At 37.6% G+C, this 25,844-nt stretch overlaps 4 protein-coding genes across 5 annotated transcripts; 1 reads left to right on the top strand and 3 right to left on the bottom strand.

Annotated features, from left to right (window-relative positions):
- Position 1: 1 nt before the first annotated feature.
- On the bottom strand, positions 2 to 3,023 carry LOC131776461 (endosomal/lysosomal proton channel TMEM175-like). The gene has a single exon (XM_059092634.2). It carries the CDS (start codon positions 2,973 to 2,975, stop codon positions 1,473 to 1,475), a length of 1,503 nt encoding a protein of 500 aa, XP_058948617.2. The 5' UTR covers positions 2,976 to 3,023; the 3' UTR covers positions 2 to 1,472.
- LOC131776460 (uncharacterized) lies at positions 2,869 to 18,978 on the top strand. Of its 2 annotated transcripts, XM_059092633.2 has the most exons (10): positions 2,869 to 3,226; positions 4,310 to 4,716; positions 5,267 to 5,337; positions 7,092 to 7,154; positions 8,220 to 8,347; positions 8,778 to 8,874; positions 9,594 to 9,746; positions 9,863 to 10,041; positions 10,538 to 10,703; positions 17,549 to 18,978. In XM_059092633.2, the coding sequence occupies exons 1-10, from the start codon at positions 3,141 to 3,143 to the stop codon at positions 17,732 to 17,734; spliced, it is 1,536 nt and encodes a 511-aa protein (XP_058948616.1). In that variant the 5' UTR covers positions 2,869 to 3,140; the 3' UTR covers positions 17,735 to 18,978. The 2 variants fall into 2 exon arrangements, with proteins under 2 accessions (XP_058948616.1, XP_066017568.1); XM_066161471.1 differs by lacking the exons at positions 2,869 to 3,226; positions 4,310 to 4,716; positions 5,267 to 5,337; ... (4 more) ...; positions 9,863 to 10,041; positions 10,538 to 10,703 and adding an exon at positions 12,472 to 16,196 and having other exon boundaries at positions 17,549 to 17,677.
- Positions 18,979 to 19,171: 193 nt separating this feature from the next.
- LOC131776574 (fibroblast growth factor 7) lies at positions 19,172 to 21,230 on the bottom strand. The gene is made up of 3 exons (XM_059092781.2): positions 20,879 to 21,230; positions 20,628 to 20,728; positions 19,172 to 19,519 (listed from the first exon to the last, which is right to left on the bottom strand). The coding sequence occupies exons 1-3, from the start codon at positions 20,979 to 20,981 to the stop codon at positions 19,325 to 19,327; spliced, it is 399 nt and encodes a 132-aa protein (XP_058948764.2). The 5' UTR covers positions 20,982 to 21,230; the 3' UTR covers positions 19,172 to 19,324.
- Positions 21,231 to 22,372: 1,142 nt separating this feature from the next.
- On the bottom strand, positions 22,373 to 24,991 carry LOC131776597 (uncharacterized). Its single transcript, XM_059092814.2, has 2 exons — positions 24,783 to 24,991; positions 22,373 to 23,801 (listed from the first exon to the last, which is right to left on the bottom strand). Exons 1-2 carry the CDS (start codon positions 24,939 to 24,941, stop codon positions 23,115 to 23,117), a joined length of 846 nt encoding a protein of 281 aa, XP_058948797.1. The 5' UTR covers positions 24,942 to 24,991; the 3' UTR covers positions 22,373 to 23,114.
- Between the last annotated feature and the right edge of the window lie 853 nt (positions 24,992 to 25,844).

Genomic DNA, 25,844 nt, shown 5'->3' with positions numbered 1-25,844 from the left:
AATCTACTCACGTTGATTATTGAAAAGCATTTATTATTGCCTTTCAAGCAAACAGCTATCTCAACTGCCTTAGGTTCTAAGCATTATGTATCAATTGGCTTAAATTAGTTTAAACTGTGTTTTATTACAAAATAATGATTTTTCCTTTTTCTCTCATGCAATATACATTATCTTTCTTTGAAAAATAAATTTTGCAAACTTATAATTTCTCTAATTCAGGTACTAACAATACCTTACGAAAAATTTTGTTAACTCAATACTTAAAATTAGTAGGCAAAGTAATCTGTCAGATAAAGTATCTACAGAAGCTACAGTCTATTTAGTTAAAGATTGTTGAATGGAATTGGACTCACAAAAGGGTGAGATTTTAGTTGACTTCTCTTTGGAAACCATGTTGCTCCAAAAGTTTACACTAGTTTTCTTGATTTTAGAGATGACACAACATCACAAAATATTGGGAAGATACTATTTCCATAATTAACATAGCTGCAATTTTAAAATTGCTTTTGGAGAGAGGAAAATGTTTGCAAAACAAACATGCTTTATTTATGTATACCACCATTACCCTTACAAAACATCTTTTAACCTTAACAACACAATTTGCTTGCAAAACATAATTGTAAATGAAACCTCACAGGAGTCTTACCTCCTAAAATTAAATAGGAATTGGTATAAATAATGGCATGGAGAGGTCCAAGCCTGTTCATTACTAACCTAAACTCCAGATCAAGATGTCCGGGTATTTTGCAAGAGCTCTGTAATGAACTTGAACATAAAATATTATTATCTCACAAAGAAAAAAGTAAATGAGAACTATTAAGAATATCTGACAGGTGATATTCCTGTATTTCTCCTTGATTCAGACACCATCCTTTCCATGCATCTGAATCTTTAGGGCTAGTTTAGGTCATTTAAAGGTTGCTCAAAATGGTTGTGCCACTTTTTTGAACACCAATTCTTTAATGAATTGTGGCATCAACACTTTTTCTTTTGTTTCCTTTGGAGTGATATAAACTAAATTATTTAAATAAAGGTGGGTAAGTTTTTAAAGAAACTGAGGTGCTGCATCGGTGGGTGAGTTTAACAGGGTAATCTAGTATTATTAACTCAGTTGATAATACTTAATTACCTAATTATTTTAAAACAAATTTTGATCAGTTTTATTATTTTTAAGGTTGCAGTATCAATGCTTAAGCTTGTAGAAACACCATAATTAGATTTGATTAACAAAAAAACCCAAACAAAAAATGATGACTGTGACACCAGTTGTTGTTTATTGAAAGGCAGTCATCATTTCAAGATGCACCTTTGTGCAAATTTCAAATAATTCAGAACATTCAGTTTATCAGTTTAGAGCCAGTATAATTTTTGTCAACTTAAACATAGGGTAGAAAACATTTAACAAAGAATTTGCTTCAAAAAACAGCAAAACTATTTTGGGCCACCTTAAGTCTGAAACTATTTAAATTTTCTTAGCATGCTAATGACTGTGATAAAGTGGTGTCACCTATGAAATTCTTTTGAAGACGCAACCTACTTCTGTGAGGGGGAGGTACCCAGGTCTCCAAGTCAGGATCCATGGCAACATCGTGTCTCAAAACACCCACTTCCCTATGGCCCCAGCAGAATTTCAGTGCTAGGAACAAGAATGGAGTTACAAATGCGCCAGCATGGAAAGCAATATAGATTATTAAAGCACTTGCTGTAATTGCAATGCTGTATGCTGCAAGACTAATAACAGGTAAAATGGCAAGTTTCAAAGTCAAGTAGTAGTGACTCGTTTTGGAAACAGCTGGGTTCACCTTTGGTTCCAGATGGGATGGACCTTTCCACAGTGCAGCAACAAATACAACAGCTTGAGACATACTTGCCATAAATATGACCACTGAGCCACACTGCACAGCAAGCTTTGTGCTGTCATCAGGTTTCCTAGGCTTGTCAGCAAACTTGTTCAAAATGGCAACAATAAAGGGAAAGAAACCAACGAAAGCCAAGGAAATGTTGTTGCAAACCAACATGAATTGGTTCATTTTTTTGATGCAGTGGAAGAGAGAGTGATGGATAAACCACAAGAGAGCAATCACAATGAAATTTGCTGCATATATCAAGAACTTCGGCCACATGTTCAGTACAGCTCTATCGATTCCAAATTGTTCGACACAGTTTTCAGATGGCAAATTCTCTGTTGTGATGTCCAATACCAGCAGAGTCGAGACAATCGAGAATACTCCATCACTAAAACATTCTACCCTCTCTGTGTCGATGTAGTTACCGAACATAAGATCAAAATCTGCTCCAGCCACGCGAACAAACTTGCATTTTCGAAAGATGAAGCCAATTAGACGATGGATGCAGGGCGTGATGATGACGATAGAAATCACAACCCATGAAGTAACAGAATTGACGAGACTCAGAGATCCAGCCAAAATATACAGTATTGGATTAAGAAGTTTTTTCGCCAACATATAGTTTCTTCTTTCCTTCTGTTGTTCCTTAGAGAGGTCTTTTAGTTCGTCTATCAGCAAGTAGTCATGGTGAAAGGAATAGAAAATCATAGCCACTTCGAGAAGTTCTACAACTAACATGTCAGCGCAAATCAGCATTAAAGGAAGATATTTTGTCGGATAATTTCCCTCCAGTGCACACGCAAACGGTAAAAACGAGGTAAACATGAGAGAGATTAGATTCAACCAAACTAACACATCGTCTACATGGGCAAGAATCTTAAAACGGTGCACATGGGATTCCCAGACAGAGCAAATAACAAGAAACGATATGAAATACACTACAAGCTGCTTCCATCGTTTATCCAGCTCAGTTTCAAGGTCTTTAGAAGAGTTTTCTGGAATTTTGCGGATGGGAAGAATCAAAATGGTCGATACTATGGCAAAAACAGCATCGTTGAAGCATTTCAAGCGGTTGAGATGCACCAAATCTCGTTGATCCGCCATACTTTCTCCTTCCATTCGAATCATACGTATACGCAGTGTCAGTGTTTTTCTCTCATAACCACTCACATGACTCTCGAGTGACAGAAGTTCCATGCTTGATCTTCGGAAAGTTAAAATAAATCTTCCGAAGATAGCCGAATATTTCAAGGCTCCCGTCGGCTGTCGTCGTGGAATCGGTTGACTACCAACATGGCGGGCGATGAGAAAGAATCAAAGGAGTGTGAAAACCACGAGAATTGTAAACCGATTGATATCTTTGAAGCTGCACAATGCGGGTGAGTAGAGGAGTAGCCGTTGTTCAACTATATGCCTCTTTTCCAACCTCCAAAACGTAACTCAGAAAGGACTTTCCACAAATTATATCGTGTATTCCTTTTTAATACAAAAGTCTCTTTTTATCGCCTTTTAACACAATTAAGTCTCTCAAAATATTATAATTCAATTCCGGTTCTCGATAGCTTATCTTAATTTTTGATACCTCTGGTTGGAAATGTGGTAAATTAATACGGATCAGACGTAGCAGATATGATATACGAGCTGGTATAAGTGTATGAAGAAAACAATTAAGTAGTTTGTTGGTTTAGCGGTAATCAGCTGTAGCGTTCAGACATGCTCTCACTCTGAGAGACGGATGGACTTTGTCAGTGGGTTAAAGGCCATGATAAATAAAATACGAGGTAAATTAACACTTGGAATTATACAAAAAAGAGACTAAGCAGCACTTGCAGACGGATCAGTGTAATACAGGAACGGAAAAATATTATACTAACACCTGTTTTCAAAAGGTAGCAGTGAATTTTTTAGCTACCTAATTTGATGCTTTTTTTCCAAAGTAGTGCTGTGCACAGAATAATTTCACAGCCTTTTTTTATCAACCTAACAGTATGGAGTCTATAGAGCATTCTCTTTTTTTTTAATCAAATTAAACTCTTTTTATGACCATTTCATTAACAATGTGGCTTAAATAAGATTGTTGAGGATAGGTAAAACTTTGAGTCAAATTTAAATTAATGACCTAAATTCAATGCATGTTTCCTAATCCAGTGTCGTAATGTTTTTAACTCTGTCAAAAAGCTTAGATCAGTCCTCTGCTTATCCTATTTGAAAATTTTTTTTGGGTTGTTACTCAGTATGATGCATCATATCAGAATCATTTTTGATTCAGCTGCGCCTCTCTTTTTGGTAACCCCTTTCCCTCAAGAGGTCTCCAATGTTGTCATAAATCAAATACTAGACAGGTGGTATTAATTTCGCCACTTCTAGTCTGATCTAATTCAATCAGTTATCACAATTAATATTGTCCTCTGCATTTAAATTTCACAAACTAGAATTGATGTAACATTTTTGTTTGTTTCTAGAGATTCCAGAATGTGTAGGGAACTTGTTGCACAGCACGGTGTGAAAATCCTGAGCACACATGACAGTCATGGACACACGCCATTGCATTGGGCAGCCCTGGGTGGTTACAGTGAAGTTATAAAATTTTTTATAAATTGTGGAGTTGAAGTAAATCAGCAGAGTCGATCAGATTATGGACCTTATCCAATTCACTGGGCATGTGTCAATGGTCATATTTTGTGTGTGGATCTTCTTCTTCAAAATGGGGCCTCAATAGACTGTACTGACAACAAAGGTTGTACTCCTTTAATTATTACAGCGCAGTATGGAAAAGCAATGCTGGCTGGATACCTTATGGGGAAAGGAGCAAAGATATTTCTGACAGATCATGAGGGCGACAATGCTTTGCACTGGGCTTGTTTTAAAGGTAGCAAATTGTTCTGTATTAATTGTAATATGATGAACAACTGGTTCATGCATCAGTGTGTGTTCACCAAGCTTTGAAGAGGGCTGGAAGTTTAGAGCAAAACTAACTACTCTAGGGTCTTAGTGCTCTTCAAACTTGGCAAGTGCCTCACATCTTTTTTATTGTATAGTGATGTATAAGCCAATTTTTTTGTAACATTTCTATCAGGCATTTTTATTAGATGTCACTCCTTGTGCTTCCGTTTTATACATAGTTCCTCAGCATGCACCATAAGAATATAAAGCATGCTGAATGACTGTTTTTTTTGCTGATGATTACATTTTGTCATGAAATGCTTGCAGGTGAATAAAAAGAGAAAACAAAAATGTAAGCTGTAAACGCCTTAATGTGATGGTTTTATAGTTATCTTATATGTCATAACAAGATAAATGTTTCAAAATACTTCAGGTATTCATGGTTTTCTGTGTTTGACAGTAAATCTGTTTGAGAAAATTTACAATTGAAAATATACCAAGTGCATTGTTTGTTTTCATGTATGTAAAATTCACAGGTCACAGCGAGGTAGTCCAATTGCTTCTGTATTCTGGGTTTGATCCCAAACAGAAAGACAGGTTTAGCCAGGTATGTTTGGTAAACTTTACATATACATGTATCAAAACACAAACTTTAAGTTAACCCTTTTAGCAAGTACATTCCCACTAAAAAGTGGTCGTGGATTCTTTCCTGTATAGACTGAAAGAGAAACCACCAGGTTATATTTGTTGAACATTCAATTCTAAAAGATTTAACTCAAAGATACCAAAAACAATTACAATTCTGTTGGAGTAAGTGCTTCTTGGCATCCCAGGTTCCCAGGTAACTGTCAAGTATTTTAAAAAAATTCCCTGAACAATCACTGGTATTCAGTTGGTGGAAAGAGACATTGGAAAATGCTACACAACACAATGACCCTGGCTGGATTTTGTATGCCGATGTGACAATTTGGAGTACAATCTCCCTTCAGTTCATACACTGTGATTTTTTCTATGCTGTTAAACTTGGTTTATAATGAGTGATAGAACTGAGAGGTATTCACTGTTTCTATCAAGCGCTTTGATGGAACACATCACTGCTGTGAGAGAATCGACCTTGAGAAATGCAATGAAAATTCATCAGAAAGTTTCTGAATAAATCCAATATTCTGATGTCTCCAAATCTTTAATTTTTAACTTAAATGGTCTTTTACATCCTTCTCTCCCTCTTTACTGTGATCAATTATTCACAAGCACCTCATTGAGGTTCTCACCATGGGGTATCTTCAATCATTATCCATCCTTTTCATTGTGTGTTATCTCATTTTTTGAGAGGCTGAGAGAGAGAAATCTTAATTGTTATTTCTTAAAATTTCTCATTAAAGCATTAAATTCATGAAAAATTAATAAGTCTGGGTTTGAAAGTAAAGCAATGGGCTAGAAAAATGCATCTTTTCAATCACAGATGGTAAATCATTATTTACATATTAAAAGGATTAGATAAGAAGAGACAATTTCAAAACTTGTTGGTTATTTGACGCCTACATGCAAATAACAGTAATTATATTCTCTCTTACAGTGATTTGGATTGATATTAGCCATGTAGAGACATACGCTTTAACAAATCAGAGAGACATTCAAAATAGTGATAATAAGTTAAATAGTTAGAATGACATAATTGGCTTAACCTGTTACATGAATGGCAACTTCCTCTGGAACATCTGATCAAGAAAATTATGTCCACATTAATGTTTCTCATATTGTTTTTGTTATCTTATTCTGTATCACAAAGTGCTTGAGAAGCCAGATTGCTGTAAAAAAGTCCAAAGAAGCTTAAACTAGTAGCCAATTGATGTGACAACATTCCATAGCTGATACTTACAAACAAAACATGTGTATAGGAAGATCAGGGACAGAAAATTTATTTCCTTTTTCATTGAATTCCTTTCTTCATAATTGATAGGCTGGTTTAACCACTTTTGAAATATAAAGTGAATTCAACATTCATTTTATTTTAATTTCAGACTTGCTTTTCTTCAAATGATCTGTTGGGCTTCTGAAATAAGATGTTTCTCTCTGTTGATCTTTTTTAGACTGTTAAAATTATTTGGTCTGAGATTTATTTTGCAAAAAATGGAGCTGGAATAAATGAGAGACAAATTTGAAATACTTGTAAGAGGTTTGGAAAACTTGTAATTTTAGAACCAATTTTCCATTTGCTTTCTCTTTTATCGATATTAAAGTTTGAAACCAGTATAATACTAACTTCTCTATTGTTGACATTTTACAGTAAAGTTATGATTAGGAGATATCTGTGGATATTAATATCAAGCTGACTTTTTCAAGTCTTTGGTACAATTTCAGACCCCTCTTCATCTGGCTTGTCTTAGTGGAGACCTACTCACAGTTGAGCACATTGTCGACATGGTAGGCATTGAATATTTAATGAAGCTTCACCAACTTGATTTGATGACTGTATGTATAGCCTCTGAGTTTCGTTTTGGTTTATTCTGGTAAAAGGATCAAGTGGAGTCCTATGCAGTCTGTAATCATGTAAGTAGTTAGTAAATTGGATGACTGTGCAGCAGGAGTCCAATTTTTAATTACAAGTATGATTACAGGTAGAATTGGACGACACAAATTCCTGTTACCATTTAATCATAACATTACAATACATTCATTTGAGAACATATCTCCAGTAAAGACATTGTCTAAGGTAAGAAATTCCCCCATTTTGTAGGGTTAGTGATTTTTGCTATGGTTATTGGTCAATTCTGTGATTGGTGGCTTTAGCTGAGTAGAATTAGTTCAACTGGCTGCTGAAGAGTGCAATTAAAGTTGTCTGATTACAGCCAACTGTCTGCTTATGCTGTCTAATTACAACTCTAAAGAATAATTAGTGAAAACTAAAGCAGCTAATGCACCAATCACATTTGAGGAAATTGGTTATGATCTGGAAAGAAGTAGAGTCTTTATAAAATAACAACAAAGTAATCACTCTTTTGTTGTTATGATGCTGAGCTTTTTCAAACATGTTTGCCAGGATCATCAACTGCCAAATCTTCACAACAAAAACTAATTACCAAGGCTAGAAATTTTTCATTTTAAGTTGGTCCAGATGTGATGAACCCTGCTGTCCCAAGCTTAAGACACTATAACTTATACTGTAGTTATGCTATGTTCATTGTATCAGTTTATTACCTCTTCTTCCTAAGAAACAGAAGAAAATGCAGTAAATTTTAAAACACATGAAAGTTTGTTTGGTTACTGTAAGTCTGCCACCCGTCATATATCTTGATCTAAAGAAATGAATATAGCTTGTTATCATTATTAATCTTACTATTAAGATTAGGTTTTAATATTGGTAAATCTTCTCATACAATTCTTGCAGCTCAGGATGGCAATTGCTGAAACACTAATGGCACCATTTTTAGAGATCTTTTTTACAATTAAATGCCAATTTGTTGTATTTACTTTCTCTTTTTGCCCCAGGATGTTGTGTTAGATGCTGTAGATAGTAATAACAAGACACCATTAAGACTGGCCATGGGTCGAGACCACAAGGAAATTGTTCACTACTTACAAAGTAAACTCAATCGTCTGGTCTCCTGCCATATTAGGTATGTGTGTTTTCTTGCAGTTTTATACTGACACTCTTAAGTGGGTTTCCTTAGATTTTTATCAACCATCTAGAGTTTGTTACTGTGTGGAGAAAATATTCAAAATGTTTGAGCCATTTTATCAATTTGTGGTTGAAAGTGAATTTCCAGTATTCTACAGGCACATAAACACAGCAGCTCTATTGTGTTTGAATATGAGAGTGATCTTCACAGTAATGATTTACACTACGTAATAAGCAGTAGTGAAAATAAAGCCTGAAAAAAGTCAGGCCTGTAAGGAAGTTAAACCCATGACCTCTATTACACTAGTGCTGTGCTCTACCGACTGAGCTAACAAGCCAACTGAGAGCTGGTCATTATGTTGTCATTATGTTTGGTGCCAAGCAAATTAACTTCTAGTAACTTTAACATGAATTTGATTTTCTTTTAGGGACATTGTGTTTGGCCCACCTGGGAGATCTAGAGGAGCATTGCTATTTTATCTGGGAAATCTGTTTCTCTGGGGCTATCCTGTTTATTTCTTTTATGTAAGTAGATTGTGAAAGGGTATGAAAGAAGGACATTGTTTTATACTCATTTTTCTGCGTGTGGGAGGGATTGTAACAGAACCTCAATAGTTAGTAAGCTGAACTGGAGACTGAGTGGTCCCAGTGAAACCTCCTTGTGTTGTCTTAACCCTTTAACTCCCAGGGTCTGGTAGACATTTCCTTATTTATGAGAATCTAGTGTTAGATCAAGATAAGATCTACCTGATAAGGTTGAGTATTCTCATTACCTATTTGCTGGATGATGTATGGATATTGCAGGGAGAAGTTACGTGTTAATCACTTTTGGGAGTTAAAGGGTTAAATGACAAGACACTTACTAGAAAGTTTTGATATATGAAATCATTACAGTGATAGAGAAGAGAACAGAAATGCACAAGAAGTTAGAAAATAGGTACTCAAAATAGTCACATGCTCGTGAAATAACAACAGTTGATAAATATTATAGTAGTGTAAGACTGAATTAGCTGTATAGACATGAAAGTACTGGTGAACAGTGAAGGGAACATCACAACATTTCTGGGTGGGGGGAGGGGGTGAGGGAAGGGCAAGGGTTACCTGCAGTTGATCAGCAGCTTATACATGGGGGAGTGCAATATTACGATGTTGCTACTTTCTTAATGAGACTGAAACTAGGATCAGCTCTGGCTAAAGTAGCTACTTGGCACATGTCTATCATTAATTTTTCTGTTTGTCTGCAGGTTGTTCCAGTCTCATGGGATATCCTACCTTGGGCTCATTATTTGTTTATTTTCCTAAACATTACGATGTGGTGGGCTCTATATTATGCTAATTCTCGTGACCCAGGATTCCTCCCCTGCCATAGTCCAGATTATGACATGGCCCTGAAACAGGTGAGAATGTCATGGCAGGTCTGTAGGATATGAGTTTTGTGTAATTAACATGGCAACCTCCTTTGCACTCCTCCAAGGGACTAAGTACTCTATTGAATTTGTTTTGATCATTTTAGGTGCCGTTTTATGAAGAGTGGCAGGTCAGGACAGGGCAAAACCCTTTGGAAAACCTCTGTCACACTTGTAGACTGGTGCGACCACTGCGTGCGAAGCATTGTAGGATTTGTAACCGCTGTGTCAAGCATTTTGATCACCACTGTCCTTATATCAATAACTGTGTTGGCCTCAATAACAGGTAAATAACATTTTGATTGCCTCTTCAGCACACTTTATTTTGTTTTCTTATGAGTCGTTCTCTGTATCAATGAGAGTTTCCTTGCAAGGGTTTCTTGGTCAGAAACTAAAAACAAACAGCGAAGAAGTGAACCAAAAGAGACCCAGGTTGGCAATAGAAAACATGGTAGGGTTCAGTGAAACCCAAGACAATTTACGTGCAAGTGTACAATTACCTGTGAAACCACTGGCGTTCTATAATGTTGTTTGTCTGGCAGGAAGAGCTTGCCTCCCATCGGTCACTGAGGGCAAAATTAATGAATTATCATTTCAGAGGCACTTTCACAACCTCCCTATGTGTCCCCTGGATAGAGGTGCCCTTTGAATGGATTTTACAACGGACACAAGCATATAGGACCAATAGCTATTTCACTTCTGCTATATATCGGATTTGTTGCTCGTGTAAATGAGGCATTATATGAACCCTGCAGCAGTTTGGTGTGGTTGTTTGTTTTCAGGGGTCCGTTCTTCATCTTTGTGTCATGTGTGGCTTGGTGTAGTTTCATCACAGTGTACTTTGCAATCGTAATGCTTCACTTGTATGGATTCAGCTGGATATTCCTTCTTGGTTTACTGCAGTTCATTGTGGTATCTGTGTTAATGGGAGCCCTGTTTATATTTGTGGTAAGTACAAAGCCTTTGTGTCTAAACTGAGAACTGCCGCAGGTAAAATGTATGTCCGCATTTTTAGAATCCTTATCATCCTGTAATGAACAGGCCTGGGTAGTGATTGTATGTATTGACAGGCTCCGTTCACGTGTAATTTATAAGTTTGTCTGTCGGGCTCGGCGTTCACGTGTGGTTTATGAGTTTGTATGTGCTGGCTGTAATGCTTGTTACGTCGGTGAAACGTGCCGACATTTTTCCACACGTGTTAGAGAGCACTTAGTCAGTGACAGGGCCTCTCACATTTTCAAGTATCTGCAAGATTCTGCGCATTGTCACGTTTTGTGTTCAGCAGATAGATTCCATGTTTTGGATCACGCCTCTACCGGTTTTCAACTCAAGATAAAAGAGGCTATTCATATTCAAAGAGAACAACCATCCTTGAAGCAACCATGTAAATCTAAAATTGTCCTTTTAATTCTCACACTTTCATGCTATACCTCTTTTCTTGTTGTCACCATTTATTATAATTAGCATTGTTCTACTTACTGTATAATTCAACTTCCAACGCTTTGTACATTAATTAACTGAATATGAGAGAAGTTTCTGTCGAAACATGTAGTACAGACTTAAAAGTTTTGTCGCTTTCTTTAAATTCATGTATTGCATTGCAGTAACCGTGAGTTTGCAGTGCATTTTGGTCTTATTTCTTAATATTATGGGTTTAGACAATTTAATGCTTATTAAATGACCCTCATGGTATTAAAGTATTGGAAAAGTCTTGAGTTTTGCATACAATCTATTGCTCTGATACGGAAGAACCTTTGAAATTAAATATTTTTCCAATTATACAAATATTATTGTTTAGGATTATGTAAAAAAAAAACATTCAATGCTTTTACTACTAAAGTGTAATTCGTAACCTTGATTTCTTCTCTGATCTGCAAAGTTTAACATAACAAATTTTTAGGAATCCTTTCTCTTAACTCTAATGGAAAGATATTTTTCGTGGTTAGTGCTCGCGATCTGCACACACTTTTGAAAGGGATGGTTGTAAATTATTTATTTTTATTCTGTAAACTTTTGAAGAAAAGCCTAACTTCACGTGACAGGAATGGCGCTCACGAGAAAATCGCATGATTTCAAGACTTGCAGGTCGTGCTTAACAGTATGTGTGTATCTGTGAAGCATCAATGTTTGGGAATAAGTGAGATATCCCATTAAATATCCACGCATTATGTTGAGGATGTTCCACTTTCGTTGAGCAACATCGAATTTTTTAGTTATTAACAATTTTTTTCTACATCAAGTTCAACAAATTTTTACCCGAATGATTTTTTAATTGTTTATTGGCATACTTCTCCGTGAACACGCCTATCGACCAGTGAGAGCGCGCGTACTATCTCGATTATTTCTAAAGCTAAATATAAACATGCGATAACATGATATGATACAGAGAAACAAGTCAGAATTCTCAGAAACAGCGTGATTAATTTTCAAAAAAGAACTGACAGTTCTGATTTGGAAAACACTCCAGAAAAGATGCTTTTGCGGCTATTTCGTACAGGTTCTGTACTTGTACTTCAGAGTGCACTCTTCTTTAGCGAGGAAATATATGTTTCTTTTAATGAAAATGATCGTGTTTTCATTGACGCTTTATACAAAACTACCTGACTCGTATACAAAGTGCATACAGATAACCCCTTAACATATCACGTTAACTCACATGATTCTCACACCATTTTGGTTGAAACCTTTTTCTTAGTCGGCATCGACTGGTCTTTTAAGCTGTTGAAAAGGATAATTGTTTCTCCAAACTGATAATCATTTTGAGAGAATGCTCTATCATCCATTTTGTTTGGGAAGCATCCTAATACTTTTGCTTTGGGAGGTGAACGTTGCTGTAAAGGAAATTTATGTTTGGCCTGGCGGAAATGATTCCGGCGACTGTGATGAAAATAACCCGTGCAAGACAATAGACAAGGGCTTATCATTATCTTTATCGTTTACTTCATCGAAAATAAACTTGGGAAGTGGAAATTACACCTTGAAGAGAAACTTTACTTTGACCAGAAAAGCATACTTCAGCCTGGTAGGAAGTGGTTCCACTCGACACGATGTTCAAATAACATGTAATGTAAACACTGGCTTTTCCTTTATTCAGTGCGAAAAGGTTAATTTCGAGAGAGTGACGTTACAAAAGTGTGGCCGATTGCACAATATTTCACACCGTTCTCCTTTTTCTGGTGAATTTAAGGCAGCCTTATTTGCGAAAAAATGCACGAATCTCCGGATCTCCGAAGTAGAAATTTCGTTTTCTGTAGATTACGCGGTTACTTTGTTTAACGTTGAAGCCTTCGTTAGTTTGATAAACAGTGTGTTTGCAGACAATAGGGGTTCAAAGGAAAGCTATTCCAATGCAACAACTGAGCATGACTCTTTAGTGAGGAAACTGTGGTTGGGAGGCGGTGTTAAAGTGATTTTAAACCGAGAGGACTCGGATACAGCAGTGAATGTAACGCCAGTTGAGCACGCATCTTATAAAGGCAAGACCCATTACTTGATTTATAACTGCTCCTTTTCCAGGAACGGAATACTTGTGTCAAACTACGTGAAGACTCAAGAATCTCTACTACAACATCGAAGATTGGAGTTTGGTAGCGGCTTGTCAGTGTACTTAAAAGAGTATAGCAGAAATGCCACTATAAATATCACAGCATGTAGGTTTGTGGATAATCGCGCGTCAATCGGAGGAGGTCTTCGCGTGGAGCTGGATGTCCATACTGAAAAGCATTCATTCATAATTGCGGACACAATATTTTTGAGTAACAAAGTAATGTTGAAAGGCGGCGGAGCTTACATTGCGAACTTGCAAAGCCATGACAATACTTTAATCGTATTTAACATTACAAACTGCTCGTTTATAGACAACGTGGCAGATGAGGGAGGTGGTGTATCGCTGCATGGAACTTTAATTCAATTGCATTACTTACAATCTTCTGCCATTCACTTTTTCTTTCATCGATGCACTTGGCACAGTAACACAGGGAACTGGGGAGCAGCCATGTATTTGTTCTCAAACCACGTGATTGAAGACCATTTCGAATCGAGAGTTCTATTTAGTGTTCAAATTGATGGTGACACACGGTTTGAATCAAACAATGCAAAGCAAAGTGGGGCTCTTTACAGTGAACGAGTCCCTCTTATCTTCAAAGACACTACTAACTTTCGCCGAAATGAAAAGACCGCGGTAGTTTTAGATGGATCAACTTTGCTGGGGTATGGCCATGTAGAGTTCGCCAACAACTTGGGATACAATGGAGGTGCACTGAAAATATATGGATCTTCGGAAATCGTTGCCTATCCAAATGCCAACGTCACTTTCGTAGGAAACACTTGTGAAAACGAAGGCGGCGCATTGTGCATAATGAATTCAAAACCATTGCCTTCTCCTTGCGTCTTTCGATTTGTTGATAACGTGAATATTTCAGTCATATTTAAAGACAACAAAGCCGTCAGAGGAAATTCTATCTTTGTTTCTACGCTAAGAAACGTTTGCGTCCACGATGGCAAATCCATTCTAGAGATGGCTAATAAGACTAAACTCAATTTGGCTGAAATTGCAACGGACCCAGTGGACATCCAATACAATCAAACAGACTGGGTGGTTGCCCCTGGGGAGGTATTTAACCCAACTGTTCGCGTACTTGACGAAGTTCACAATCATCTTCAAGGCACTTGTGATGTGGTAATCACGTCAGTTACGCCATCGGGAAAACGTCTTGATCGCTCATCTTTGTTTCGAATAACCAATGCAAGTCTTAGCGGCATCCGTTTAGTTGGAGAACAAGGCAGCAACTACTCTGTGGTACTCAGCTGTTTTGGCGGAAAGCAAGAAGTGGAAATCAAAGGTGCTTTCAGAACCTGCTATCCAGGCTTTCATTTTTCTCCTGAAACATCAACATGTGTCTGCATGAAGCCCACAGCTGAGACCAGAGGCATTTCGCGTTGTGATTCTGACGGCAAAACCGTGTGGGTGAAGCAAGGATATTGGGCTGGAGTGGTGGATGGAAAATTCGTGACTTATGTTTGTCCGACTGGACATTGTAATTCAGACGTTATAAAGCTCAAGGAGTACCAATACCTTAAAAGTCACATGTGCGGGGAAGGACGCGATCAGGAGAGCATTTTGTGTGGACAATGCAAGGAAAATTACAGCAGCTCTCTGGGAGGTGACAGCTGTAAGTTGGGTTGCACAAACTGGCACTTGCTTCTTTTGATTCCGTTTGGAATTTTTTTCCTCGTAGTTGTGATGCTCATCCTAATCGTAGATTTGGACGCATTTACTGGCTGCTTGAATGCTTGGTTGTTTTCATACCATGTTATGAAGCTGTTAACACCGGAAAACTTTGAGTTTAATCCTTTCACGGAATTCCTGATTTCTTTAAGTAAAGCGAAAGTTGAATTTGGGGGCAATCTGTGTGTCGCTGAACGTTTGGACGAAGTAGATAAGTTGATGTTGATGTATACCGTTCCACTCTTCTGTATGCTGATGATCATTTTACTTTCCAAATTCGTCAGAAGGTTTCCAAACTGTTGCCTCAGCAGACTTGTCACAGCCCCTTTTCGCGGTGTCTGCACCATCCTTGTATTTTGTTATACGGACACTACCAATATTTCCCTTAACATCCTCCGTTTTGCCAAATTTGAATCGAGGACAGTGGTCTTCCATAATGGTGACATTGAGTGTTTCCATGGCAAACATATCTTTTATGGAATCACCGCCTTAGCGTTCATCACAGTATTCGTCATTCCGTTCCCTTTGATCCTTATATTTCGACCTTACCTGACCAAATATCTTCGCCCTGTGCTGAATCTTAGCCAATGGAATCCATACTTTGATACTCTTCAAAGGTGTTTTAAAGATCGGTATCGTTGGTGTGCAGGTTTTTACTTCATTTCTCGGTTGGGCATCCTTTTGATATACACTTTTGTACCCATGGGTCCAGTCAAAAAGCTACTGCTGGCGATCGTGTGCATCTTGAATCTCCTGATATTCGCGTTCCTAAGGCCTTACAGGGAGGCCTGTGACGAGGAAGAAACGGGGAACAGTTACAGTTGTATGAATATTTTGGACGTGTCGCTCCTGACCGCTCTTTGTTTTATTTCCGTCTTCAGTATTCCGTTTGATAACAGTGATGCGGCTGCTCAGGAAGACAAATGGTTTTTCACAACAGCACTCAACATTTTGTCATTTACTCCTGTTTTAATGTTGACAGTAACTGTAGCTTTATGCGCTCAAAGAAAATGCCACCTCTTCAACAGAGGGGGAGTTGAACCCCTCGAGTTCGAAGGATCCAAGACCGCAAGTCTGTCGATGTCCTGTGAATTATCTATTTCACGCCAGCGCATCGGCAGAGAAAATAACTTGTCCGGAGGGACTCAAACAACCCATTCACTGTACGGCAGTCTGGATGGTCGTACTATACTTGAAAAGTATACTGACACAAGGCAAGGAGATTGTATCTGATACCTCACTCTCAACAGGATTTCATGTCTGTTTAACTAGCGTCAGAGTAGTCGAGGGAAAGATGTCAGTTGTGAGAGATTTCCAGTGTTTAACTGGTTTGTGGCGGCAAAACACGCCAAGTCCTGATAACATTCTTAACACTGATAACATCCTTAGCATGCCATGTCAATAATGTTATCAGGGCTTATTGTCTTTTGCCGCTACTAAACAGTAGTCATTTACAGTGGAAAAATAACGTCAACATATCATTTTTATGCCTTGTTTAAGGGTTTACATTAGTGGAGTGGATCATTTTGATAAAAGTAGTTAGTTTTTACGGAAAGCTTTCTTTCACTGCACTGAGCAAATTGCAGGCGCTTCATAAAATGTAACACAGATTCATTGTGTGATACGAGCCTTATGCGTTGTCCTACGAATTCTAAATGCGTGGGTTTCTTTCTATTCTTATTTTAAACTGTTTCACAGTTTAAAATAAGAATTATAATAATGTTCGTGGACTGTTTGGCGTTTCAAAGAAAAGTGGACCAATCAGACGTCAGAAAACTAAACCGCAAACAGTACTTGTAGCCGGTTCATTGGTGGTTTGGTTGCTCGTTTATTGAACTTTATCCTGATTGGCTAGTGGACAACTTACCTGTTCGATTCAAATTAAAGTGAATGCGGCTCTCTGAACTTCACGGTATCAGGTCCAGTCAAAACGGTTATTCATGCCAAAACAAAAGCAGCAATACTGCTAAAGCGATTTTTCTGCCATGCAGTTATTTTACTAACGCGTTCAATGTACATGCCTTCAGAGCCTCCTCATCGAGGAAAATTTTTCCACTGAGGAGAAAAATTGGGTACCGGCGAATTGTCAGGGAGGGGGGGGGGGGAGGAGGAGGGGTAACCTAGTGATGGACTGGCATCCCTTCCAGGGGAGAGTAGTAATTCTGCTAGTCATTTCATGCTACAAGGAAACTGGGATGAGCTCCGGCCGGATGGGTCACGTGGCTCGAATGCAGACGTTACCTTTTCACTGATACCTTTGGTTTAGTTGGACCATATAGATATGTCTCTTCTTTAACTAAAAAATTTTTTAAGTAAACGGCATGGTAGAAGCGTAGGGCAGTTTCCATTCGTTTCCTGCAATAACTTTTCGCCATGTGGGTTTCAAAAAAATGAATTTAAGAGCGGGCATGCATAATCATTGTCTCTATGGACGTCATCTGACCTCACCATCAAGCGTATACTTATTATATTACAATTTGCTCTTTTCACGCAAGTTACGAGTAGCATCTTGTGGTATTTGTACTGATATAAAGTTTTTTTCTTGTCCTTTTCTTCTTCAAAACAGATGAGCCAAATTTCAACCAACCTCACTACAAACGAAAGAATCAATAAGAAGCGATACGCGTATCTGAGAGGACCGTCTGGAATCTTTTTGAACCCTTTTGATAGAGGATGTCTCAAAAATTGGTTGGAGTATTTTCACTGGGTGGAACCATTCGACAAGAAACCAAACCTCCTTTACAATGTATAACAGGGCTGGCCACTGGATTATGAAAAAAAAAAACTTTGTTACCATCCATCTGAGGTCGTAGCGCATAAAATGGCTGGATTTTTTTAACGACACAACTTCTGTAGATTTCTATCCTGAATTGAAAATTCGATTTATGGTTTAAGCAGTATATACGCTTGGTATTCAGTCTCTGTTACGATGTTGGTCGACAGATGTTAATGTATAAAAGAGGAACATAATTTTCTACCCAGAGCCATGAGCAGGTCACGATAACTACAAAGAACATAAATTTCACGGAGCTTGAACCCAAAATTAGAGATATGAACAACAGATATTTATTCGTCACGAATGGCGGCCACAAGCGGCCTTCAAAACTCGTCATATTACATTCGAAAGGCTGAAGATCAGTGGAATACTAACTTTTGGTATTTTGTTCCACAAAGAGCTGAGACTGAAAATAATATAATATTTGAATTTGAGATTATTTTATTTTCAAGAGTTAGAGCGCACACAGTACGTTAGTATGAGACCAGCTAGAATTTGCGCAATTTTATACAATAGAGATAGTGGTTTCTGCTGTTCTGACCTTTTAAGAGAAAGATAGGAACTGAAGTGAAAAGATTACTAAATTTCATTAAGTTAGTATTTGATTGGAAATCAATATGTGAAAACAAAGTTGTAACTAGGTTTAATTGTCTAGTGATGATAACTATTTGATTTATTGATGTTCAAATGAGTCCGTGATCATCCACACTAATGAAAACGCTTTGAAAACTGGGTTAAGAAATTTCTATGAAATATTGCGGTTGTGTTGCGTTAGTGGGATGTTGCGTGGTTAATTTTCTCGTAGGCAAACACGAACGTGATGCCACTATATTCACCAGTCCTCCTGTCTGTCATTAGGAAAGGTGTAAGTGGCTGCATGTCAAGAGAAAAAGCGCCGGTGCGACGCGCCAGTCAAATGCTCTCCGCGCCGATGGCGCAGTGGCATGAGCGTTTGTGTTCCAGTACGGTGGCTCGGTTCGATTATCGAATCTAGTGTCACGTGTTAGTTGAATTTTTCGCTGGTTTTTTGGCCTTGTTCCGTTCACTTTTTCACGGGTGCTCTAGCATTCTCCCTCTTTAAAAACCGACTAGTTAAATAAAATGTCGCCTTGATGCACACATGCCCTCAAACGAAATCTTGATTCTTTTGGCGTCACGTAGAAAAACAAACTACTTTGTCGGCGCAGGGCGTTCTTTGAAGAGATGCTTCAGAGCACCCTTGTCTGAAAATTGGGATGTATATGTCTCCCTCGGTCTTCAAGAGTTATCTACTGATCGGGTTTAAAAGAGACGGTAAATGTGTCTGGATTGCCCTTTAGTTTCGAAATTTGTTGGTTGTGGTGTACTTTTTCACACTGAAAATGAAAAAGAAAAACTTAGCCAAGAAAATGTGCTGTACATCCTGCTTCCGCGTTCATTTATTTTAAGAAAAACCATTAATTTCACATGATAATGGGGATTATGTTTCCTTTTAGTTTCATCACTATCCACCTAGCAGACGCCAGTGGCTTAGAAGTGTACCATTACACCGAGCTAAATTGAACCTCTTTCTTTGTCACAAGAAGCTCATGTTGCATTGTGCGTTATCGTAGTTACAAGAAAAGCGCAGGATACTTGTCCCAAGGCAGTCTCTCGGCCATTTTTTGGATCACCTCTCCGTTTAAGCGCCAGAAAAAATCCGTTGTGTTGATCGGACTCGTAGTAGTTGTATCCATCAGTGTGGTGAATTTCCTTCCAAATACAGGATGGGTTCTGAGTGTCCTTCAAAATAATATAACATAACATTATTCCTTGTTAACGAAATGCAAATTGTAACAAACTGAACTCATGGAAACACCGACTGAATTCCTGAAAAGATAACTAGATAATCGGGTGTTAAAAACAATTTTTCCAACCAAAAAAGCAATTTACAAGAAAAAAAAGGAGTGACAGATTCAAAACGAATGTACATTAAGCTGACATAAAAACGCATGAATATGACTAAGCGTTGAATGAAATTAACAGTGTAGGTCTTCAGTCCATTTCTAAATATCCTAGTAATTAAAGCAGAATATAAAACGTGGCCTTCATATTTTCATCTGCAACAGAGTTTATGTTCGCAGGCCTAAAACATTTCGCGGGCCTAAAAATGTTTTAGGCCCAAGTAAGGGTCACTTTAAGCCGAGCCGTTCGGCGAGGATTAAAATGACTCTGAGAAGCGAACATAATCATTATTTTTGTGTAGTATTATCACTTTGGAAGGCATGAAGAAAATAAAACCTGAAAAAAAAAGATTACATGTCAGTTTGAACAATCACGCGAGCGAGCAGGCGGGCAAAAATACATTTCAGCCCGCTAAAATCTCCACTTTAGCTCGCAAAATACGCCTCAATTCCTGACAAAGTGATAATAATAACATCTTGTGCCGTTTAGACTACTGAGATATTTTTAACTATTTAAAATGGTCGTATAATCTGGTCTTTTTTGTCCTTTGTTTATACAAAAGGAAATCATTTTGGTGATGTCAATCTTAATAAGTCACGCAAAGTGAATTGTTGACGACGTATTGCGTTTCGTGGAGTGTTTCTCCAGGAGGTCTGATTTCATCGAGACGGATTTATTCATTAGTATATTTAACTAGTCATGCCGATATTGTAACAACTCTAAGAGTATTACTGACATATGCTTAAATATCACGAAGTTTTTGATAAAATGTCTGGAAGGTCACCCAAAGCGCTTTCATGTGATTCTTTCATTTGGATTAATTGCGCTTCCCAAAGATAGAACTTGGATGTACAGGACTAAAAATCCATGTAAACCGCGAAGCACTTTTTTAAATGATTTTTTGAAAAAAAAATTGAACTGATTATTTCTGTAGCCGAGAGCTCACCGTTGTGTATAAATTCCCTCGGTCATTCATCGCGAAGTAAGCATTGGATTGCAGTCCGCGAATGGTGACTTTGGCGAAATCTGTCGTTTTCATTTCAAAAACTAAGAAGGAAAAAAAAATTCATTTCCGATTAGAGGGTTCTTTTGTACCTGAAAGATGAAAGAATCTAATCATCTAATCAAAACGCATGTCTACATATTGGTTCACCGGTAACAACTTGATAAATTACAAAGACGTTTCAGTTTTCTTACCACAGTAATCGTCCTTTTCTCGCACTCCATGCACATTTCCCTGCTCGTCAATTTGAAGATAAAATCCCCATCTTGAAGTCAGTGACTTGTGACAAGAGATCATGGCAAATTAATCAATGTTCCTTAAAACTGAAGTACAACTCTGTTTAGTGTGGTTGGCTTATATATGACGAGTATTTTGACTGCTGGCGATGAACAGAATGAGTGGGTGTCTGCACTTATAAACCGCCAGCCGAAGGGATAGCAAAGTTCACGGAGGCTCTAAACTGAAATGAAAATTGATCAGATCAGCAAATAAAAATATGAACTTTTTTTTATCTCTCGACGGAATCGCTATTCTTATTTAACAGCACTTCGGTTTCGCAATTTTCTGTGTTAAAAAAAAATTTTTTATGTAAACTTTATAGCACAAAATCCAACATGATCATCACATGATATTTGTTTAGCGTTATAGTTTTGATTGTCATTATCTATGAGTTCCCGTCTAGAGTGTTGGTTGACGGGACAGTTCGAATCTAACGAGGACAATTTTTTGTGAGGCATTGCCTCAGACCAAATAAGGAAAATGAAACGCCGTGTAGGTTCAGTTTCTGCGTTCGTTCCTCAGAAAGGCGTCAGTTTTCTTCTGGGTTGGGTTTAACTTATTCAACCTAAACTGAAATCATTACTTTCACAGCGCAACTTTCGCCAATTTAGGTTTTGTTTTTTTTCTTTTATTTGCATGGAAATGAAGTTCCTTTGCCTACATTCGTTATAATTTAAGACTCATAGGTCCGTATAGCATGCATAGGCTTGAGTCACTCGCTACACCTCAATACATTGTCACGCTTTTCGTTGAGTTAATCTTGTTCGCTTCAGCGGTATTTCTTGTTTCGCTTGACTTCGTCAGGCTAACATCGAGTGTGCCTTGGCGAGATTTTACAAAATCAAGAGTTACAAACAAATAGTAATTTTTTACAACTTCGAAAGCCCTTCAACATAAACCCTGTTCTTCAGTTATTTGGATTCAAAGATGGATACAAAGGAACGTTTGTTTAGGTACAATCCGTACTCAAATCGAGATGGTACTCCCCGTTTGATTTCGGAGGCAACAACGAAGAATGCATCAGTTTGGATATCGAGATATAACGCTCAGTATAAGTCCAAAATATACTGGTTATCAGAAAACGATGTTTAAACGTTCGTGTAGACACCAAGATACTACAAAGTTCTCTCTTGAAAGAGTGCATGACCTAAGGTTATATCCAATAGCCTCATAGGATATTACTCGATATAAAAAGAAAATACAAGAGTCAGGTTTTCATTGGTAAATCACTCGAAAACGAGTGATTTATGAAATGTATGAAAAGTTCAGTTCGAATGCGACAGTGGGGTGGTGTTGACGCAAAAAACATCAAGGAAATAGCAAACAAAGAAATTCCTCCTTCTTGTAATTTTATTGGAAAATTTTAATTACAAAACAAATTTTTATTTCCTTATGCTAAAATGCAGCTGTTCTTATATTTAGATTTTTTTATTTTTTTCGGCATGAGTAATTTTTTCTAATTTACTTATCTCTTCGACTTCCTTATTTTATAATCAAATATTACATTACACGTTTATAGCACTTTCGTCATTTCTCGACATTGAAATGAAATAAAGGAGTCATGCATTTCAATCACGGGAGAGATAGTTTAAGAAAATCACCATCTCTGCTACTGCTGTGACAGTTTCAATAATCGAAAACTGAGTCCCTGGTTTTGAATGCAGGCAGACATGCCACTAATGCATGCATGCATGCGTGCATGCATAAATGAATCAGTTGACGTGAGTATGCATGATGAGAAGGATTTTATCATGTATTCCTGGGTGGATGGATGGTTAGATGGATGAATCATTTAGTCGATAGGATAATTCGTAATCTGTGAACTTTACAGCAATCTTTCCGAAGAGTCTATTACTGAGCAACTTCTTTCCTTTAGATAGATTTATCTTTTCAGTAGTTAGTAAGAGAAATTAAATTTTCGAAAGGAACATTTCATAATATAAAAGGCATAGCACATTCCGCGTTGGTTTTTTATCCTATCAATGGGTTTAAATTAGTTTCATTGCTGGTTTTTTAGTAATTCATGGTTACGACTTGCAGCTGTGAGGATAACTCTTTAGTGCATTGGTATAACTTAAACGTCCATAAAGTATTATTCGATGTTTTAGGGCGTGAAATTGCATATCATTTATTCTTCGGGGCGGGATTGAATTAAACCTCTCTTCCACTTCCTGACGAGTCATTGTCATCGGTTTTATTAAATACTTCATCAACTTTACAAATGACCACATCTCTCTTCACCTCAGACATCTTGCTTGGGACCTGGTAATTTATTCCAGCCAACTCAAACCGCGGTAAACACTGCGCCAACTCATTCATCAACGACGACAGCTCTGCGACCTTAAAACAACTGGTTAGCGGCTGCTTGAGGAGATTCCGAATATGGGCGTATTCACGCTTGTTGTCGTTGGACTTTTCACCAGAAGAGGTTTCAGCATTCTTCTCCAGTGTTTCGTAGATTTTGCAAATAACCAAGTCTCTTTTAATACCATCCAAATCTGATGGAATTTCATAACCATGCAGGGTGTTCCCCAAGTGACATTTCTCTAGGTCTGTTAAAAGTTCCTCTACTTTCCTTGGTCTCATTACAACAGTAAGTGGCGCTTTCAGTTCACTCCAGAGTTGCTGGAATGACGCTGACTTAAAGTTAGGTTCCATACCTTCGATGTGATGTGCAAGGGCTCGAGCAATTTCAGCCCTTACTCCACTGTGAACATTGCTTCCTCTTTTGTGGAGATAGCGCCTGTGTGGGACATCTCTCTCCTTTCTGCGTTTGATTTCGTGAGATGCATGCAAAAATGAGACGTACCCTAATTCCTCTTGAAATAACTTTACTTGCTGTAAACAAGAAAAACAGAACATCGAATCATATCTTAGTCATAAATATTTTAAAAATAATATAACTTACAAGCCCAACTCTTGCAAAGTCGTAGTACCACCGTTTCTTTTTTTGCAGTCTTTTTCCCCAAAGGTTTTCCCACATAACCACCACGAAAAAAAATTATAGTAAAAAATAAACTAGGGCTAGCCATTTTTTATTTTTGTTTTTTTTTTTTATTTTTAGCACTAAAAATGTTTCAAAAGCCAAATACTATGTGCTTTTCGTGTATGTAAAGTTCACATTGGTACAAACCAAGAAAGGATAAAGTTTGCTCTCTGATGTGCCAACTGATTATCATGTAACTTTTGTGTGGATGGTCGAGTACTCAAGTATAATGAGAAGCAGAAGCAACTGGCCTTGTGAAATGTTCAGTGTGGCGTGTTCAGCAACAAACATCGTGGAACAAAGACAGCGGATGAGCTTTTCAACTTAATGCCAAGCCTTAAACATTGGTCTCATTTAATGTCTATAAAATATTTCATAGTATCATCACCGTACGTTTAGATTTGTAAGTCGATTAGATTTGTAAATTAAGTGAAAGGGTTTTTTCGCTTGTTACTTAATTTATTCCAAGTTATCGGTAGCACACCGGCAACAACCAGAAGAATTAAAAACAACCCTTTAGTCGCTTACTCTTCTTTGCCACTTCGCACAAAAATATCATATTTTTATGGCATAATCATAGTCGGACAATTCGAACTCAGGGATAGGAGGTGTTTACAGAATACAAGCTCCGCTGTGTAGATATAGTTCCTTTCGGGGTGAGAATAACGTGTTACGGATCAAGGAAATTTCGCTTACAGCGTTCAGTCTGAAAGTCTCGGCACAGTGGGAACTTAAAACAGCAAGTTTGGTCTGTTTCATTCCAGCAACTACCCAGCTAGTTAAAAACAATCAACTGATCCTGAAAAAAGTAAAATAGAGCTTTCCTCACTCACCTCTTGCGGAGAGTTCTCGGTTTTCAATTTTCCATGTTTTCGTATAAGCGAGTTTCGAATGTCTATAAGCTGGCAGTCGCTAAAATGTAATAAAGTCTGATTCGTGAGAAGAAATAAAGTGAAAACAAGGGACTTTTTTTTTGTCGTATTTTCTCTCATTTCGGCCTCTTGAGTGATCTTTGCAGCAAAATTCCACACATCAGGGCGACTTTGACTCTACAAACATCAGAGTTTAATCCTGGAATGTGCTAGTAATAATTTGCAAATAACACGTTGAAAAGCCACTTAATTATTCTACCTTGCAAGTCCCTTTTCTTGTACCTGCTATCGGTCATTGACCCTTAAATCCAGCTTAGACCTCGTTCAACACGCCTAGTGACAAACAAGTAATTGAAAAGTCTTACAGCTGAGAGAGCGAAAACTCAAACCGGAACCGTTTGATTCATTTGGGATAATAGTTAAGTGTACTGTTTAAGGCAGGTCATTGAATCTATTAATGTATCACCTGTAATCAAAAATTAGTAATTTCCTTTTCTTTGTGTCGGTTTTTTTTCCATATGATGAATTACTTTTTTACCATAAACACACTTTGCGTCACTAAAGAATGGTAAGGAATCTTAGGTGTCGCGAGGTTTAGTTGAACTGAGTGATCCTCGCTTGTAAAAATAAACTTACTAGTGCTGTCATTGCTACTTAAAATCTTCCTTGTTGGTTAGAAGTTTCTGTGCTGATCACAGTAACAAAACAACTTGTCTGGAATGACTTGAATAAGTCGAGCTTTTGCCTTTGTGACAGATATTTTCACCCAATGAACTGCCCTGTCATGCAATAAGAATGAACGAAGCAGATAATCTTCGCTCCAATGGTCCATAGATGACAAAAACATTTTTCGTGGTTATTTTGAGTCACAATATTTTATTTAATGTATTTGAAATTTTTCGCAACTTTCGTTTAGTCAATTTTAGAGCTGTTCTTCGCTAAATTTTTGTCATCAGTGTTTACCTATATCATTAGTATTTATTTTGAGAAAACCACGCCCTAAATATCAATTTATCGTTACAC

Source organism: Pocillopora verrucosa, chromosome 14 (assembly GCF_036669915.1).
Source record: "Pocillopora verrucosa isolate sample1 chromosome 14, ASM3666991v2, whole genome shotgun sequence".
NCBI classification, from domain to species: Eukaryota; Metazoa; Cnidaria; class Anthozoa; order Scleractinia; family Pocilloporidae; genus Pocillopora; species Pocillopora verrucosa.
This window is presented reverse-complemented; position numbering and strand designations above follow the sequence as displayed.

What these genes read in the sequence shown, in the direction of transcription:
- LOC131776597 (XM_059092814.2), bottom strand. Translation starts at nt 24,941, where the DNA reads ATGAGAGAAAATACGACAAAAAAAAAGTCCCTTGTTTTCACTTTATTT. An exon ending in CCGAGAACTCTCCGCAAGAG is followed by an intron (nt 23,802 to 24,782) that starts GTGAGTGAGGAA and finishes TCTTGTTTACAG; the next exon opens with CAAGTAAAGTTATTTCAAGA.
- LOC131776461 (XM_059092634.2), bottom strand. Translation starts at nt 2,975, where the DNA reads ATGATTCGAATGGAAGGAGAAAGTATGGCGGATCAACGAGATTTGGTG.
- LOC131776574 (XM_059092781.2), bottom strand. Translation starts at nt 20,981, where the DNA reads ATGATCTCTTGTCACAAGTCACTGACTTCAAGATGGGGATTTTATCTT. An exon ending in AGAAAAGGACGATTACTGTG is followed by an intron (nt 20,729 to 20,878) that starts GTAAGAAAACTG and finishes TTTCCTTCTTAG; the next exon opens with TTTTTGAAATGAAAACGACA. An exon ending in GAGGGAATTTATACACAACG is followed by an intron (nt 19,520 to 20,627) that starts GTGAGCTCTCGG and finishes ATTATTTTGAAG; the next exon opens with GACACTCAGAACCCATCCTG.
- LOC131776460 (XM_066161471.1), top strand. Translation starts at nt 12,523, where the DNA reads ATGCTCTATCATCCATTTTGTTTGGGAAGCATCCTAATACTTTTGCTT.